This window comes from Dysidea avara, chromosome 2, assembly GCF_963678975.1.
Source record: "Dysidea avara chromosome 2, odDysAvar1.4, whole genome shotgun sequence".
Lineage (NCBI taxonomy): Eukaryota > Metazoa > Porifera > Demospongiae > Dictyoceratida > Dysideidae > Dysidea > Dysidea avara.
In genome coordinates this window covers 8525079-8546075 of record NC_089273.1, presented here as the reverse complement: position 1 = coordinate 8546075, position 20997 = coordinate 8525079, and the positions used below count along the sequence as shown (strand labels likewise).

Below are 20997 nucleotides of genomic sequence, written 5' to 3'. Positions count from 1 at the left end.
CAAAAACGTTAAAAATGATAAAAAACAGCCAGCACGTAAGAATTGAAAGCTAAATTAAGTCTGTATTAAACTTCCACACACATAAACTTTGCTCTGAGGTAGTTTCTTCTGGGAGGTCTGAAATACGGGTATGGCGACTCTTTATATACTTCTTAAACGGTCTTCCCTATCGGTTTTATAGACGTTTAACAACTTTAAAACAATAATAAATAATAATTATAACATGCAGAAAAGTTCAGTTTAGGCAAATGGATAGGTTCCAGTCTGGGGAGGCTCTAGAAATAAAAATTCTGCATGAGCAGGAGACAGCAATGCTAGCAGCCTGCTCAAACAGGGATCTTATATGATCTTCTTTGACATTTCACAAGCATTGGTTACTTGGGGAATTGTGTCTGGCATAAAATGGCCTAAACAACCAATCTTGATGGAAACGAGATTAACAGATAAGCCAGAAAGCTGAAGGTCATACAGTATTACGTTGCTTAGCAGTGCATAGCAACGTAATTACCAAATTACAAAATAATTCATGAATTATGAAATACACTAAATTACAGTATTTACAAATTTTAATTATCTAGCTGAATTAATAATAACTATAACATGAATATAAACTAAATTATATACATGGCTGATTAATTTAGTTAGAATGGGATAGTAGTAATTGCATGGCACCTGGTTTTTAGAAGTAACACAACATCAACTTGTTTTATTTTTTAAGTGTAATAGCTAGGGCAGTCAAAAATATTTTGTAAACTGTTCCACCATATACGTTAAGCCTGTGAATTATTACAGTGATTATAGCTGGCAATGATATTATACTGTAGGTATGGCTAGCTAGCTAAATCATGATCATCAACACTTAATCAGCTTAATAAACACTTCTCTGACCTTTGCAACCATAAAAGATCCAATAGTTACATTTAGCTAAATATAAGGAGGTTTGCAGGATATCCTACTTAATAACAATACCTGCCAGTATTATGTATCTTCCAGATAAGTAGTCAAATTTTGAGTTCTGGGGATGGCTTTGCACACAACAAGTGACACTAAAATGTGCCCTGTTATGCAACATTTTTTTACAGTGTACAGAGATAGGGACCCGCCGATTATGCTGGCATAATTTTGAGCATAATAGGTACCTAAAAGCATTGAGCATAATGCCAGCATAATAGGTTAAATATTTGTACGATAGTATAAATTCTTGCTGGAAAATGACAATTGCAAAATAAGATCGATATACTCTAATAGAGCAGTCAGTAACTCTAATAGAACAATCATCAAACTGACTGTTTTATTAGAGTATATCGAACTTTTCTCTTACATGCAGCAAGAATTTATCATTTATGCTCCAGCCACTCATTTTTTTTCTATGCAGTGTTAAACTAGTAACAAAGCATATGAACTAAGGCATGAACATTGAGCATAATCGAGCATAATAGGTAAATATTGAGCATTAATTATTTAAGCATAATAGGTGAATTTTTGAGCAGTGCAGCATAGCATAATAGGTGAAATTATGAGCATAATCGGCGGGTCCCTATACAGAGTATGTGTTACATAAGTGCTTTGTTAACAAAAGTCATTATAAGCACCCTCAACCTGATGGTACTACTTTATTTGTACATTACAACAAATCCAACAGAAATGATGAGCTCGTATGTCTCTGTTTTGTCACAATTTTAAGCAATAAAGTAACCCATGACCAAATGATCTATGCTGAGCTACAAATCTTTTTGATATTAATTTTTGGAAGACATCAAGATATGGAAGGTCTTCGCACCACACACTGAATATAGCACAGAGTACAACATTACACAGAACTCCAACTTTTTCAACTCATTTTTCACCAGGGGTCCAAGCTATTCATGGAACAGTCAAGGTTACTTGTTAGACAGAATAGTTGGAATGCCCTACCTGATTTTGTTGTTAACTACAGCTCCTACAGTTACAACATTCAGGCAGCATTTAGATAACTTTTGGAAGACAATCAAGATATGGGCACTATAAAAGCATTGCCTAGGCATCCAAGCCCATCTAATAATACTAATACTAAGAACTTGATAACTTGCAAGCATGTTACAAAACGTGGTTATTAAGTCAGTTAAGGTGTGTGCAATGAGTTCAGAAATGATATTCTGGTTAAATGGCTTCTGTTGGAAGCTGATGGCTTCTGTTTTTATAATAATGTTCATGATGGTGCTATGCACAGATATCAAACAGTTCAAGTCACAGTAATAACTAAATTATATAGTGTTAAACTCACACTACAGTCGCACTGGTGCATTTCAAAATGATCAATTTTGAAAGTCAGAAATCAGATTTCAAATCAGAAATCAGGTTTCAAATCACAGAAAGATTTCAAATCATGAGTACTTTTGCTATGCAATATTTTTGAGTTTGTCTTATTTACATATCTTGTTTCGATGATTAGAATGATCAAGAGATACACTTAAGTGCAGTGGGATTTGCTTGCACTTATAACAGAGAGAACAGCTGCGGATTAAGTTATCCAGCCTCATTTCTGGCTAATTTTGTAAGTATTATTAATGCACAACTATGTAAGGATTATCATGTATTACATGTTTGACCTGACTTTAATTGTAATAATTTGTGCATAAAATATTGACTTTTTGTGTATTACAATAGTTTGTTCTGTTTTAAAGGAAACAGACTGTAGTACTTTCATAGCTTCTGGAACTTGCAGCAGTGCTTGTGAAACCGTATGTCCCTCTGTGTTGTATGTGTGTGCGTGTGTGTATACGTGTGTGTGTATGTGTGCAGTGTCATGTGTAGTGTATGCATGTGCATGTATATGGTTTCAAGTAGTGGGTATATTCTCTAAAACAGTAATGAGCAAATCATTATTCACGTATATGAGCATGCACAATTATCATTATAATTTTCATGGATGTGTATACTCCAGCACTAATACAATAGCAAAAGTTAATTTTTGAAACCTTCAGAAATATTGTACATAATGAAAACTCAGCTGTACAATAATAGATATAAGTGTTCAAATACATACTGGATTAGCTATCATTAAAGATTCTTGAAAGCTACAATACTGTCCTTAGAGTGCACAATAGGAGCTCTGATGCCAGCTGGTTCTGCTTAAGATTACAGAATATACATATTTTATATTAAATTACACGTGTAAAATAGTCTCTTTTGTTAGTATTTAATGTAGGCTATAGGTAAAACATGGAATTATGGAATTTCGTTCCCTGCATCCATTAATTTTATTTCATGCTTCATAAAATCAAGTAAATGCTCATGGTGCATTGTGCTGCTCTTTTAAAACAAATACTGACTCATCAACACAGATTATAGGTAGAGAAAGATAGTCACTGAATGATACCTCTGTGAAGTAGTCAGTGTTTTAGCCATCTTTTTTGCTAAGGTAGCACCTGCAGATTCCAGTTTATAATCAATGTATCATACTAGTCAATAGTGTGGCAGTTGAAGTGAAAGTTTTCCAGTTTCCCTTGCAATTTCCTGTCTGGTTTGACTTCTGCGAGGTCCTGTGATTCGCTCTTGTTATCCACTTTTAACAAGGACATGACACTGTTTCTGCTGAACAAGAATTGGTCTGACTAGTTAGAATAATTGTAGACCTTCTGCTAGATACAATGCCATGCCAAGACTCATATTTACTTGATTATATGAATCACATGATTAAATAGATGAATGTGGAATTCCATTCTGTAATTCTACATTTTTACCAATATCCTTTTAATGGGTATACATTTATAATCTGTGTTTGCAATTACTTACTGAATTTTTATGGTATATTAGCTTGCAAGGAGCACTGTCAACAGTATAGGATGCTGCTCAAATGCTTATTATTCCCTACTGCAGTAAGTTATATAACCTATATAAATGCATTTATGTATAACTGTTTCAATTATTCTATGTTTAGAGCTCTTGTTCAGTCACAATCTCACACTGTCAATGAATTCTACACTGCTTGTTCCATACGTAATCCAGGAGAGTGTGTTGTAAGGAATTACATGTTTTTGTAGTGCCAACCAATAATGTCTATATTTTGATAGAATGCCACTCTTAAATGCTCAAACATGTATACAGTCAGTTTATGTATAATTAGTTATTTAGCTTCAACCCAATAGTATCCAGGAACTACTGTATATGTTGTGCAAACACATTCATTACCTACAGCCAACAAGTTCTTATTTAAAATGGCTCAACTGTACAACACTAAAAATAAATCAGTTATACCTCACACATGAACATAGAAAATAAGTACATATTTAAAACGTCCCATGGTTATGTCCACACAAAAACTGCCAAACTGTAGAAAAGGATGCAGCAAACAGTTCATAATACACCCATTCAGCTTTCATTTGCATCTAATTTGTAAATAATCTGCCCTTGGGATGTAGGGATGCAAATTAGATACATACCTTATGAGTCTGTTATAATTGCAACACTCCAGATCAAAGAAGCCGCCTGGGCCACATTTGCAATGGTAACTTGCCTGGACTGTGTAATTCTAAATGTAGACTGGGCTACAACTGGCCAGCTGATTATATAAATGTTAAGGCCTTGTGGAGATCTAGTAATACTCATGTGAATAGTATGCAAGACTTAGATTTGGCCATGAACGCCACTCAGGTGGATAATCTGGTGCCACCTGGTCCTTTGCTAAAAGGGAATCTTTCTTTTCACAACGATCCATAAAGTCCCCTTTTTTGCTATTCGTCCAGAAGTCACCCTGACTCACCCATATAAAAATTCCCAAATGAAGAAGAAACCAAAGCTGAAACCAACCCTAACTATGATTATGAGGTTTGCCTGCTAAGCATAAGATGTCTGTATGAGGTAAGTTTTCAATTGGTTTGCTTGCCTCAAACTCACCAAAAACATATATACTCTCACACAACTATCTGGTGTGTTTGATACTGAAAGTTCAGCTGCATTGTTAGCCACTTTGTAGATGATTCAGCTAAGTTATATGTCACTCTGCAGAAGTTCAGCTGCATTTAAATAAGTCACCTTGGAAAGAGTTCTGCTAAGATACAAGTCACCCTGTTGAAATTTCAGCTAAGTTACGAGTCACCATGTAGACATGTAGAAACGGTTGCAATTAAGTCACCCTGTTACTAAGCTAGTATGTTATTAAGTAATTCTCCCCTGTAGAGAATTCAGTAGTAAAGTTAAAAGTCAACCTGTAGAGAGTTTAGTAAAATTACAAGTCACCATGTAGAAACAGTTACAATCAATCACCCTATTGAAAGTTCAGCTATGCTGCTAAGTAAGTCCCTCTGTAGAGAGTTCAGCTAAGTTACAAGTCACCCCATAGAAAGGGTTTCTTTACATTTACTCCAATGTAAGCAGCCATTTTTAAAATCTATTCACTTTTTTAAAGCGGTTAATGGGGATAATAGTTTCTGACTTCCTCCTGCACACTTTGTTGAATGTGTACTTAACCAACACTTGTCAAAGAATCAAAACAAAATTAATCTACTCACCAAAAGATGTGTGCTACCCAAACCACATTGTTGATTGTAAACCTTTATAAAAGATGAGCAACATTCCAGCTTATAAAATACAGCCTATAGCTGGTTCAGTTGTTTGGACATATAAGTATGAAATAAAGTCAATCTAAAATTATGGCAAAGATGAATTAAGTACCCAACTGAATGTACTTATCTGCACAACAGAAATATGTGGTCAGTTCAGTTAGACATACCATATAATATGTTTTGCACAATTAATTATTAAATACTATGTATTTTTAGCCTGGTGCTGGTAATCAAGCTTGTGATGCTGCTGTTGCTGAACTGAGACAATTTAGTCCTGATTGTTTAGAAGCTTATTATACTTATGAAGAAGCTAGAAATGTTGATGATTATCCATCAAAAGATGTTCTACAAGTGCTGTGCCTAGACTGTCTTTTTTCTGTTCTCTACAAAATACATCGCGGATGCTATCCAGTAAGTTGCATCATAGATAATAGAGTAAAGGGATAGGAAACGCAAGCGATTTCCGGTTTGATTTCCGTTACGCGTGACTTGAAAGGACAAGACAGTTTTGTGAGAATTAGTGTTCTAAGCAGCGTAAATAGTAATCCAACAGACTACAGTAAGTATTTAGGCCTATGTGAGAGATTTTGGCGAGAGAATTCAGACCGTAGATTTTGTAACAAAGCGTATCGCATTAACCGTGATTGTTACACGCTGTCACACTTTCGCTCATCGTACCTTCATGCCTCTTCCATACCGCTTCTTTTATAGCCGGTTCCACTTTCGAATCTTGTGGTAAGCTAGGCGTGTCACCAACACAGTCTTTTACCGTTGCGTTGTACTGCAAGGTGGTTAAAACTTTTGGTTAAAAATGGAAGATACTTAGTCGTTTCTTCAAGCAACAGTTCCTGTTTTGCTCCGATATTTCCTCTGGTTCCCTCTGTTAAATGGTAAGGAATAGGTTTATCACAGTTAAAAGGATAGAATATATTTACGAAGAAAGTAAAGTGGTTTAAAGTAATTTTTGGGCCGTTTTTTTCACTTTCAATCTCCTTTACTTTTGCGTATAACTTCCTTGAGGGTTGGTACCATCCTAATTCCCTCGATTACTTACTTGAGTTCACTGTAGCGAAGTTTCACAGTCGTTGGTTACAAAATTCTGTCGTTACAACAATTTGTTTCTCTTTGATACAAGCGCAGCAAGCGTAACGAGTATGTTCGTGACGTACTACACGGAATTCCAATAGAAATGTACGTATTTTGTGACGTCACGTTATTGCGTTTCCTATCCCTTTACTCTATTATCTATGGTTGCATGTACACACTGATATGTCCTAAACCATTCTTGTCTTTGACAAAAAAAATCTGATGTACTGTAATGCATTTATTATTTTCTAAATTATTACCACACATACATACATACATACACACATACATACATGCCTTCAGTAGCATGTAAAAGTGCTGCAGTACAGTTTTACAGTGTATATACTGACATCTTGACTTTCATACATATTCATTGTGTATTCACTATTAGGCAGATGGACATGTAAGGAATCTTCACCTGGAACTTGCTTGTAGCTTTGATAGCAATGGTCAGAGCTGTCTTTATCGCAATATTACTCAAAGTCCAGAATATGCAACAGCTTTAGGATCACTTGTGGTAAGTATCATTTGACAACAAAGTTTTGTGTTATTATTAAATATAATAGCCTGTTGGTGGTGCTTGCTCATCGTTTGTTAGTGATAGATCATCTTGCAGTCCAACATGTGCCATGGTAAGTAGCATCATTTAAAATATTAAGGCATATGTAACTACTGTATTAGTATGTTGAACACCAGCAACAACAACATAGATATAAAGAAGCTCACAACTTTTTTTATAAATTTTGACGTGTTGCATAAGAGTAGTGAATGCTGTGTGATAGTAACTAAAATTAATCATAGACTTGTTATCAGTACAATTGAGACACTGTAATAGAGCAGTATAGTGGGCTCAACATTAACAGTAGAGTCATCGGATACAACATTTCAAAAAAAGGGAAACAGTATAAGGCATTCCACAAGTGTTGTCATAAATTGTTTGAATGATAGCTTATTTTAGTGTTGCACATACAAGACTTTATTCTGGGTGCCCTTCAGAGAAAGAATACGATTTTTTGATCTTATTCAAAAGGTTAAAAAAGTTAATGACACCCCTTATGATGACCACATTTCAGCATAAAATTCTTTTTGTTTTTGAGTGGTAGTGTTATGTGAAAGCTGTCGCTGTGTTTGATATATGTACGTATGTATTATTAAATTATAATGTCAATATACAATATATATAGTATGTATTGTGTGAGATTTATCATTATTATTTAGCAAATAACTCAGTTTGTTGAAATATCAGGATGTTGCTGGCATGAGGCTTATGAAATTATACGGTGAGCTGCTATAAAAAATATGTATAAAACTGTTTGTAATTATAGCAGATGAAACTTCGACTTTTAGCCAGCTAGGATCCCATTTTGTGTGAGCATACTTAGCATGTGGTGTGTGGTCTATACCTAGGGGGCTGGGGCTATTTCCTACTAGAAATTCTAGACTTCTGAATTTAGCAACAATATAGAATCAAGAGTTTATAATGGCCTAACACATTATAAACTCTTGATAGAATGAATAAGGATATATATTTTGAGTTGCTCCAATAATTATTTTTGAAACTGTTTGCCATTAGTCTCAACCAGTGGCAATGCTAAAGCTGTCATATGGAGTGTGCAGCATAAATGCTGCAGTATGGTAAAATTTAAGGTTAATTCAAGGGGTCTGGGCTGGGGTGTATCCTCCAAAAGCTATAACAGTTATTAAAGCTTTAATACATACCTTAAATTGCATGTTGGTTACAGCTTTAAGCATTATTCAATAAAGAATAGTAGTACCATAATGTAACTTTGAATGATAAAGATAAAGGAAAAGGAGTGTTGCAGTTTCTTAGAGTTTCTAGAGATTTTCTTCACCTAATTTCGCCGCTCTGATTATACCCTCACTATCTTTTCAGCTACAGAACACACCAAAACCTAAAATTGTCAGATTTTCACTTGTGGTTAATAATATTTCATGAACTGCAAAATGTATAAATATCATATAAACTTGTAGGTACATGCTATACTTGGTCACAAAGCAAGTTGGTTATCTGTCTAAAGCTACAGTCTGATGCCAAATTTCCAAGTGCTAATTTTTTTATGCTGACATATTTAAAGTATTGTGTGAGTAATATAATTTACATGCCCATATGTCTGATTTTGTAAATTAATTAATAGTGATCATATTATTAGTTATTAGAATTTGCTAACTGTTAAAAAAGTCTCTGAGTGTCAATTTGAATTACATTTATCTAAAAGTTTATCGATTGGGATACATGTAGCTATAAGTTAGCCAATTATATAAGAAAATTCTGATCTTTACAATTGAGTAGTAGTATTTATTTAGAAATTTCCCACTGTGATTTACCAAGATGCAGCAGTACACAACCAATAATACCAGATCATGATATAGTGTATATTAATTTTTAGGCTAGTTTCTGGGAATATTATTTTAAGGTGCTGCCCTACATGGGTATTTAAATTTGCTATCTGTCAATTACCAAATATTTGATGCATGGTACGTATGTATGATCTGATGTTTCTTCTGTTTTGATACCTTGCAGTGATGCCAATGACATATTATCAAGACGAGGTTTTGACCTTCATCAAGCTTGTGGATTTCAAGATCCTGGACGATGCCCAGTAAGTGATTACCACATATCCCCATAAAAACTACTATACGTATAATAGTCATGCAGCAAGTGGGACATTTATCCCGCACTTTTTTGCATTTAACTTTTGTGAAAACACTGGAGTACAATTATGGATTTCCTTTTCAAACTTACAATTGCTTCAGAGTACTAATATACTGCACTTCATAGGTGGTAGAAAGAGGAGATAGGAGGACCAGGATTTGAAGCTTTTCTAAGTTTGCCAAGGGATGATATCTTAACAAAATTATGCTTCTTGGGATGGGGCTGAAAACCATGAAAGAGACTGAACACTGTACTCCAAAAAGAAACCTTAAATACCCTAACAGAACAGTTAAATAACTTCATTAAAATAAGTTCTTAAAAATAGTTTTAAAGTAAAAAAAGTATGCCTATTGTGGATTTCAAACCATGCACTTACCTCTTACATAGTTTGAGAGTGTATCTACTGTAGTTGTCTTAAGCATTCCAAAAGTCTAGGCCCCGGCCAATTACGTGGCAAATTATAAAGCATACTGGATGACCAAAAGCATCAGGCATAATGCCAGCGTGTTAGAAATGATATTTGAAAATTTATTTAAAATGTGCATACCTGAAGGAAAGCAAATTGTCATTGCCAATATGTATTAGTACTGCATTTCATGTTTGCAAACACATAATCAACCATATCTTGGTTGGTTATTTACACTTATCAGAAATAACATTGATATACTCTAATAGAGCAGTCGCTTATTCTAATACAGCATACAACAGTCAGTTTTCAAGCATAATATTTTTAGCATAATTGAGTATTAAACAGTTTATTTTCTTAGTAATGCTCAAAGCATAATAAGTAAAATTTTAAGCATAATAGGCTGGGGCCTACAAAGTCGTTGTAGGCTGTTTTGTACTTCTAAAAATTGCTGTATACTAATTAACTGCACATGTGCAGTAACACAAAAAATTGCAAAAGCAGCTTTTTATTGACTGAAAACAGCCTTTTATGGCTAGGTGAGTTTGAAATGTTTCAAATTTATATGGATCCAGGTCAATTTTTTGAGATATCACAAAAGTTAAATTAACTACGACAGACTTCCTACTGCCAGAAATCTATTCCCAGGTCATATACACCAGCTACTTCCTCCTTCCTGCACCACTGCTGTAATTGTCAATGTATCCCTAATTAGTGAGTATCAAACTAATTTAAAAAGTGGAGGAGAACATGCATTCCTTGTTTCCTTGTCACTCAAAATAATTATGCAAGTGTTTGTTAATATCAGAGACATCATTTTTACGATGATATACCATGCACACTATGTAATAAATTAATGATAGCATAATAACTAACCATTATAATTTATTTACTTGTTATGTAGCTATACCTTATTAGATCCTTTTTGTGGTGGATTTGGTGGATTTTGGAGGTGTCTAAGTTACTTAGACCCTTCTCATGTTTACTTATAGCCTTTTCATGTTTGTTACGCAAACTTGCACTGGTAGCATTGGCAACACATTGCCACTTGAAAATTAATTTAAACCAGTAACAACAGTAACTGTTGCTGTGGGTGGAGTAATGGCTTGTTTCTACTATTGAACGCTAAATTTCTCTGTTACAAGCAGTTGTCAACGGTGTTAAAGTATTACAACTGCATAAAGGGTCTAAATAGTTAGACTTCAAACCACAGGGGTTTAAGTAATTTAGTAACCTGTAGTAGCACCTTTGTTTCACTCAGGTGCAATGACACAGGACCATTGGGTTGCTAAATTACTTAGACCTCTGTGGTCTGAAGTTTAACTATTACATATACCAGTTCTCATAACTAAATTCTGAATTGCATGCCTGGTTGACAGCTGTATTTTATTAAATTTGTAAACTTAGTTGAGGTGAAATAGCCATGACCAGCTGTTAAATGCCAAACAGTTCCATAGAGAGCATGCATGCATGTATGCACTCTAATATATGTAGTTGTCATATTTTAATTAATTATATTTCTATAGCAATACAATCCTGAATGTGACATGGCAGAAACTGCACTTGAAGCAAATTCTGCCTGCTCAACTGCTTATGAAGTTTATTCGCAATCAACCGATGCTACTGATTTGTCTGCAAATGTGTTGAATCAACTGTGCATACAGAGCTGCAGAAATCTTGTAGCTGCAAAAATTGAAGCTTGTGATGTAAGTTCTACACATACACATCTAAACCTTTCTTGATTATCCAGCCTTCTGAGCACTACCATAAGTATATTTTCAAAATGTTGGGCCCCACCATTCTCCACTGTAAGCCATGAGACATCTAGTTTTTCAGTTTTCAAGTGGGCTTGATTCAACTTGGCTACAACTGTTAGTTATACATATATCAGTGACAGTAATGAGCAGTGATTCCTGGTTGTTGCCGAACAGGTGTTTAGCTACTACAATCAACTTTCTACTACAGTCAGGGGCAGCAGAGAAGGGGGGATAAGGGGGCTGTATCCCCTGTAAAAAGTGACGGGGGTTAGCCCCCTAAATTCATCTGTAGCTGTGATGGAGAGCCTAGTGTAATAGCATCATTCAAGATACTCTAATAGAGCAGTCACAGTATTCTTTGAGGAGCAGTGTAGCAAGCTACATATGTAGTTATAAATAAGGAGATATAGTCTAGTTGGTAGAGGGCAACTATTGCAACCAGGTGTTTTTATATTTATTTTTGATCTTCAACTTACAACTAGGCTGTGGCATCACCAAACTATACCCCCAGCCCCTCCCCCCTAAATATAGGTGTCTCTGCTGCCTCTGGCTACAGTAACAAGCAGTGACTGGTATGTTCTGTGGTAATCATAAACTAATTACTTTCTTCTTGATTGTTGCTCCAGAATTTTATACTACACCAGTTTAAGCACTGCATACGGTTATATTTAATGCTCAATTACTGTGCATACTTGTACTATATATAAGTCCCACATTGCTCTCAACATGGTGAGTTAACTGAAATTAATGCAGTAATTCATATCTGATTAGGGATTTGCTTCACGATCAGACCAAGGTGATTTTGATTTAACTTGTGCCATTGATGAAGATGATGGTAAAACCTGTGCTATTATTGATATGGAAGAAGGATTAGCATTTGAACGATTTGATGCTGGCTTTGGAGTAAGTGTCTACGCTCTGCACAGGGTGCAATAAATTGTCTGTACTTTGAATTCCTCTTTTTGTGTTGCAGTTTGGCTTCTGTAGATCATTTGCTCAGCAAGATGGAGTAAGCTGTGATGCAGAGTGTGCCACGGTATGCATTGTGTAGTTGGTAGTATATGATATTATTATGTCAACAATCTACAATAGTTATAAAATGAATACAAGAGTAAGACAAAATTTATCATTTATTTAAAATATACCACACCTGTGGTGTAGATCAAAAGCATTGTGCTGTGGTATATAACTGATGTACCATGGCAAAGTGTGGTATATAATAGTTATAAAACAATTAGTCAGGTAATGCAACAATCAAGCATATAAACTGCTGACATTCAAGTTCAGAGATCCAAGCTTTAAAAAAGGTTGATACAGACATGCCTTCAGGATTTACACGCTCACGTAATAAAGTGTTTCTTTACTAAGCTTCATTATACCTTTCTTTCTACATGTCACCAGTAATCTGATACTCTGAGATTTCTTTCCCTTTACCATGATATCAGTTATATCTTTTTTGCATTCTACTCTCGTTTAAGAACTGTAGAGAGACTGGATAATGTTTGCATAATGCTGTATCGTGATCTTGCATATTGTACAAACAACCCTAATGTTTCATGGCAGGACCCCAAGATTTACGTACTATGCTAATCTATAGTAGCTTCGTCAATGGTGTCACAGTCAAATATTAGAATATATATATATATACCACACCTGTGGTTGAGATCAAAAGCACCGCGTTGTGGTATATAACTGATATACCACGGCAAACTGTGGTATATAACTGATATACCACGCTTTGTGGCTAAGCTTACCATATATGGTGTAATTTCACACATTCTGCAAAATCCTTATCTAAACGGTAAACAAGTCTCTAATAACAAGCGCCTAGATCAACCAACAATTATTCACCTCAGGAACCGGAACAAGTTTCGATGAACTCTTGTCTCCTTCGTGGATAACTCACTAATCATGACTATGTGGGCACGGCACTGTCAAAAGTGTAAAACGTCTGATCCATCAAGAATTTCTATTGATTTCCATCTCCGGGAGGTGCTGTTTCACTGTAACTTACTATCTATAATCGTTTTCATCTACTAGGGTGTAGAATATAACAGTTATAACACGATTACTCGGGATATGACTAAATATATGCATTCTCACGAGAGCGCTGCGAGCTCTCGTGAATCGTGCATATATTTTAGTCATATCCCTCGTAAGCGTGTTATAAATATAAAATATATTAGTGAAACTTTGCTTGTAGTATGTAGCTGTAATACTATAGAAAAAATCAATTGATGATCACATGATCCATTTCTATTAGGAAGTAGGTGGTCACAACATAACTTTGAAGCCTAATCATCTTGCTGGAGAGACCAAAATTTGGAACTATTGCAATCACGCCTCCTATTTTATAGTCTCTGACTTGAAAAAGAAATTTCATGCTGCTTAGTTTGATGAAAGGAAAACTCAGATCTATATAAAACTTAAATCTCCATACTTAACCAAGAGCAGCTCCATACCAAATCCACAGCAACAAATCAGTTTATTTAAGCTGCACCTTGAATTGAAGAAGCAATGATTTTATATTGCATTGAAATATTGGAGTGAAGCCTTTTGTTTATATAGCTTTAATATCAATTTATATTATTTTATATCCAAAGAGTACATAACAGATATGCCATAGTCCATTGATGCATTGTTAGCTAATCATTAACAATGCCATAACAATAGACAGTCTAGTTTGCATACACTCTCTTTGTAAATACAGTGGTGTTGCTATTATGCGTGCTTCAGCCACTCACTTATCTTCAGTAAACTTGATGCAATACAAAAGATGGCTGGGTAACTAAGTGAATACACATTTCCCTCACTGCATTCTTTCATGAGGCCAGTGCTGTTGGCCTACTTAGTAAATTACTTGATTTCTGAAGTAGAGGGCCTCTAGAGCTGTTTTGTCCAACTTTTGCCACTGCTCCAGTGATACATTTCCTATTGTTTAAGAGGTGTAAATGATGATCTTTTATTATTGTCCTCATTAATTCAATTGAAATCTTTGGATCTACTGTATTTAGAAGAAGCTTTCTTGGTGCAATCGCTGACATAATTATGCTGTTTAGATGTTACTGTAAAAAAATCTCTAAAATGCCATGTAACTAATCATGTCCTCAATTTTGCATTGTAACGTAATTAACAGCTATTAACAGTATCACCCTGGACATTTAGCAATTGTGTATTATTGTTTATTCATTGTTATTTCTTATAGGAAACAACCAGGTTTGTTGATGGTTTAGGATGTTGCTATTATGGAGCTTATGAACTCACAATGTAAGTAAATACATAACTGTTTTGTGAGTTTGTCGTTCATACCATCCTTTTACTGTTGTCTTTATAATTATTTCTTATACATCAAACATTCTGGATTGAGACTGTATTTTGGAAAATCATCCACATAAGTTAAATTTCTTTTTGATTGATTGCTGCAATACAGCACTGAGTGATTATCTATCTCTTATTAAAATGTTGTCATGATACATTGAAACATTCCAAAGATATGTCTAATTTACTGTCTAATACATAACAAACTAACTTTTCATTATCAGTTTATAGTACTGCATAGTGATTAGGTGTGCGACAATTGGTGACAAATTAAAGATTTTCATTCTAAAATAGATAAAAGGCGATTTTTGAAAGTTTAATCATGTGTTTTTCACACAATTAAATCACATGTATTATTGTAAAGATAAAAAAAATGTTTAGTACTAATTAAAAAAACAAGAGAATGTTTGGTTTTAGGGATGAACAAATCACCCAATTTGTAATTTAATTGGTATCTGACACAATGTAAAACTGCTACATGGTCTGATACAATTAGTATATCTCCTAGAAAAAGTAGTTATGGGTGTGAAACTTCACAGCAATAAGTCTTAATAGTTGATTTAGCAAAAATTAATGTGCAAAATAATTACTTCAAAAATCTACGTACTATTTACTTTATCTACTGACAGCACGGTTGATCACATACATGACGAGATGGTGGAAGGAAGAGCTAGGGGACTTTTCCTCAGTCCTCTTAGCAACCCTCCCTCAGAATAAGACCTTGTTAAAATTATATTTTTAGAAGTGCTAACTGAAAACTGCAAAAAGGAACGATCCACTCTAATAAAATGATCAAAGCACTTCCAAAAAGTGTTCTAACTTAATGTGTATCTCCTACTTTACTAGGGCTTTCCAAATGTCTACATGCAGTTTTGTGCTATAAATGCTGCATAATACTTTTTGTGGGATGCAAATAACTTACTTAACGCGTGTTTCTTGAAATGCTTCAAATTTTGCATATAAATTTGATAAAACACCATGAAAGCTTCTAAGTGGTTGTGCCTCAGACTCAAGATTCTCTGGTTTGGTCATTCCACCTTGCATCAACAAACGTCCACTGCTACTATGCATGACATTGTAAAATGTTAAAACTAGCCTAACTGAACCTGGATATTTGTTCTGTTAGCAGAAATACATTGCATGAATGCTTCCCAAAACTGAAGCAGTTTGAGCACTTGAAATAAGTGCACTTTAAAAAAAATGACTAGATAATACATCATTATTCTTGAAGCACCTCCTATGCTTGAATGATACAGCACTCAGTAGTAGGGTGTCTCAAGTCTAATACACATTCGGCTTCACCTCATGCTGTTTAATTATCTCTCAACATCATCTCATGCTGTATTTTCTGTATGCAGGCACTGCATTGCTTCAAGTAATAAATTGTGTATTTTGAATTATATATATATACAAGTTAGAGATTACCTTTAAGAAAACTATCGTTCATTACTGTACTCACACACACACACACACACACGCACACACGCACACACACACACACACACACACACACACACACACACACACACACACAATATATACACATATAACTAGTACATTACCCTCAACAGCTAATTGTGGCTTAAATGTGATAAATATAGTAACATTGATGCAATATTTGTATAATTTTATTTTTGTGTTTTTAGATACAATACTGAAATTCTTGAGTTCAACTATACAAGTCAGCAGCTTCTCGATGCTTGTGGAATTGCAGCCCCTGATGGTTGTGAAGTATGTGGTTTGTGTAGGTTTTTTTAGTGGTATATACAAATCATCTGTATAACAGTGGAATGTCTCTTCACCTGCATACCAACTGTGTGACTATTAATAGTAGAAATGGACAGCACAACATGGACTTTAGAGATGTCATTACCATGTTGGATGGATTTTAACATTGTGAATAAAATGATGCTGTCTAAAGCTACGTAACAACTACAAATTTTACTGCTTTGGAGTTTATATTATGTGGTGTTGCAGAGAATTCAATATCTAAACTGGCATGGGGAAATGTGTTCGTAGAACTAGAAAGCACATAGCAGGCATTCATAGCAATTATGAAGAATTAAGGACTTTTCTGGCAAAAAGTATCACCCCAAAACTAGCCTTACAGTACCTTCATGATGTGTTGGTAGTATTGTTGAAGAATACTCAAGCCTGTCTTCAAGTGGCCAAAAACACTTCCAATAAGTTGCTACAAAACTTTAAAATGTTGCATTTAGGTAAATTTTCTACTGACTAACTGCCTGCCTGGTGCCTTCAGATAAGCATAACTCGATAATCATTAAGGCTATGGGCTTAATTTTTTCACTGTTAGATATCGGACTAGTGCCTTTGGCATACCCAAGTACCTACAGTGCATGCATCATGTACTTATCTTTGTGTTCCATCAATTTCCTCTTACTATGCCAGGTGTCAATGTGCGGTAGTGCATTATGTCTTCTTCTCTGCTGGCTAGGGCTGCAGCAATTATGCCAACATAATTTTGGGCATAATCGGTATGCATGGGAATCAGGAATTATGCTAGCATTTTGAGCTGATTATAAAGCTTTAACAGTAAGAAAATTGGCAATTCCATTTAAAAAGATCAAGATACTCTAATAGAGCAGTCAGAAATTCTAATAGGGCAGTTGCTACTCTAATAAAACAGTCACACAGGAATGAAACACTCTAACACAGCAACCAGCTAATAAAACACAGTAAACTATTTGAAGTTGAAACAACAATGTAAATGGTCTACTATTAGCAAAAAAAATAGCATTGTTAGCCAAAGGACAAAGGAGGTAGCAAAATTTTTGGCAGTTTAAAATGCATAATAGGTGGTTTTTGAGCACTGCTCAAAAGCATACTGCCCAATTTTTGGAGCATAATAGCCTAATGCTCACTGCTGACTATCTAAGTATTATAAAAATTGTCCAGTGTTTTCTGTAGTAACTGGGTTGATGTTTTTCATACTGTTCTTTATCTGTGAAGCTGTGAAATGGGTTGAACATGGCTGAAAACGAAGCATAATTGCACTTCATTTTAAGTTATAAATGATTATTGGGGCATATGAATTTTTCTCCTCTGCATGTGCAACCTATTCAAACACATTTTATATGACATCTTTACATTGGCGGTAGGACCAGGAGTCCTCAGGATCTTCAGCTAGGCCTGCGTCAAATATGCCAGCATAATAGAAGGTATAGTATAGGCTAGAGCGCTATGCCAGCATAATAGGTGGGTTTTTACTATTGGACTTAATTCCTGAAAATAGATTGATACTTTCTAATAGAGCAGTCAGTCACTTTGTAGTAAAATAGTCTATTAGAGCATTCACTGGTTACATGCTCCAAGATAATTGCAAAAAATTGTTAACCTAAGAGCAAAAGCTAGCATAATGGGACACTGAAGAACAAAATTCCTGGAAACATTTTGGACAAAATTTGTGCCTATCTTCAGCACTTGTGCTGTAAAGCCTTAGTGAGTAAATAAAAGAAATACCAAGAACACACATTGTAATACAAGATCAATACCACTGTATGCTGTAATATTTCTGAAATTTAAAATAAATAATACCATCCTGAATTAGACAAAAGATCTGATAGTGTAGCCACTTGGTGCTCTCTGGTTTTAGGCTTTTGTGCCCATGCGGTTGATTTTGACTCAAATATACACAGCTGCATTCTTAGTGCTTAGATTTATGGAAACTATTGTTTTTCCCTTAGTCTCTACCAAATCCATTAAGTCTGAATAGAGATCTGTGTGTGTTAAACATGTGATTTTTGCTTGACTCTTTTTTCTTTTTCTTTTTTTACTGCAATTAGGGACACGTCTATTTTGCTTTCTTCCTATCTATTTTTCTTTCTAGCAATTCTTTTACTTTTCACATATTATGCTCCATATTTTAATATTTATTAATTGACTATTAAAGTGCATACTACATGTTCACTTTAAAGTGACTGTTCTATTAGAGTACCTCGATCTTTTACTTGGTTGTACCATACATAGGAAGAAGCTACGTAGCAGTCGTAGCTATATGTTGCTTAACATAGTGATTGTTCTATTAGAGTATCTTGATCTTGACTGCAATGTTAATGTTCCCAAGTTACCACTTTATAAAAGTTGCACCTATTATTCCAGCAATATGCTCGTTCCTTTTACCCAACTATTAGGCTAACAATTTTGCCAGCAGAATTGACTCTGTGTGTTAAGTTCACAGAAACAGCAGTAGCATGGATAATAATATAAGGCCACTAATTCGAATGTAGTTGTTATATGAGGATATACAGCATATCATCTCTATTTTTGCAGTCTCTATTTTCCATATTTTAATTATTATTACATTAGTGTCAATTATGAGTAGACTATAACAATAATATTATTATATTAATTTAGTGTACATAAACTATCTTTGTCAGAAAATTAAGATAGTAGGAGCTTTGGTAGATGATCGGGTGAGATCTTTTTTACTTTTAAAAGTGCAGACAAGTGTTACCTTTTTGCGTACACTAGAACACATTAGTGTGTGGTAACCTGTAGTGACTATGAAAATATTAGACTATATTAATTTTTGTCTTTTTTCACTCCAGCAATTTGGTGTTGGTGGTGGTGATGGTGGAGCTGACATAGTGAACGGACTTGGACTACTGACCATGCTGTTGTTTGCTGTGATGGCTATGTTCATCTAATTTTTAAGCCAAGTCAATAGGCAACTTTGCCAGATGCATCATTTCCATTAGGTTTTGGACATACACGCTTGCTAGGAACATATTATTACTTAGTATGATAAGTAACTATATACAACATTGTTGAAGCATTAGGAAAATGTTTTGTTGTAATTTATGTACCATATTGTATCGATAAAACACAGAATCTATATGCAATGTTGATATCATCATGGTCATTCTCACACAATGGGAGATCCACAATTTTTGAATAGCTAGAATGTTACCACAACTACTGTAGCTAGTGTGTATGCAAAGTATGGAGTTTTGGGGAATGCTCCTGTAGGAGATTTTAGAAGAAGGACATGGGGTTTTAGGTGTATTAAAGTAATTAAGTATGTGGGAACATAGATATACAAAAAATGAAAAATACTGAACTTCAGCAAGAGAGAGTAGAAAACTAAGTGGCTATACATACATATCTACTGGGGATGTCTTAACTTACATGCTAAGGAATACCTTGGTACCATTACTAATGCCCACCTTATACAAGTGTCCTATTTTCAATATCTTGGCACCTTGATATCCAGAACCTTTTTGCAATTGGTCAGTCCCAAGGTATCTCTAGCTATTGGCCTATTGCAAATATAGCTGTTCCTGATTGGTGTAGAATAAGCTGGAAGGTTATGCTCAGTTCACCACATGAAAATATTTATTTACCATTGAGGTGTTTATGTAGTGCATAATTATGTTGTGACTACACTGTTAAAATTTGGGTATCCTTGTAACACCCCTGTTTAACTAGAATGTAAAGGGGTGTTGTGACTGCACTAATCGAAAGCAAAAAAGGGTTATGGCTGTACCCATTGGTGCTGCCTATTGTATATCACCCAAAATGATGTGTTGCAACTGTTTTGTAGCACCATGTGTCAGGGGCTATGATTGCACCTATTCTGTACCACCCAAAATGAAGCATTGCAACACCTCTTTTAGTTCTGTAGCACCGTGTGTCTGGGGGCAGGTGTGGTTTTAGGGGGGTTTAAGAAAGCTTACCTTTAATACAGTTTGTCAATAGCCTATAGAATACAAGTTTGTTTTCTGTTGGTTAGTGTAGGGATGGGAGATAAATTTACTATCAAGATAATAGTAAACTTATGTAAATGTTTGAGATTCCTAAACTGTTTGGATGACAAACTTATGGATTGTTTCCACTCTCCTGCTGACTTAGCTTACAAACTGCTTTATTTTATACCCATGTCCATTTGCTGAAACTATATATTATGTACGGTCTATACATACCAAAGTATGAAAGTGTAGTTATACTCTTTTGTGCAGACCACTTTTTATCGAACTACAATTATTATCGAGATATAGGCATTTCATTATCACACAGCCCTAATTTTCTGTACCTTGAAGCTTGATTGATCACATGAGTGTGTGGACAGACACACATAAACTCTGTTACATCTTTTCCCAAACTAATGTCAGGAAACCAGGCATGCACCCACAGTCGAGCATGCAAAATGTCTTTATTGCATTACACTGAAGTGCTTACTGTTTGTGGGTAGGA

General features: G+C 34.9%; 1 protein-coding gene across 1 annotated transcript; it reads left to right on the top strand.

Annotated features, from left to right (window-relative positions):
- Positions 1-2570: 2570 nt before the first annotated feature.
- On the top strand, positions 2571-19640 carry LOC136247763 (uncharacterized). The gene is made up of 15 exons (XM_066039589.1): positions 2571-2600; positions 2664-2720; positions 3796-3857; positions 3920-3998; positions 5760-5954; positions 7021-7146; positions 7196-7261; positions 7848-7909; positions 9172-9250; positions 11236-11415; positions 12238-12369; positions 12440-12502; positions 14672-14733; positions 16431-16515; positions 19353-19640. Exons 1-15 carry the CDS (start codon positions 2571-2573, stop codon positions 19449-19451), a joined length of 1377 nt encoding a protein of 458 aa, XP_065895661.1. The 3' UTR covers positions 19452-19640.
- Positions 19641-20997: the final 1357 nt, after the last annotated feature.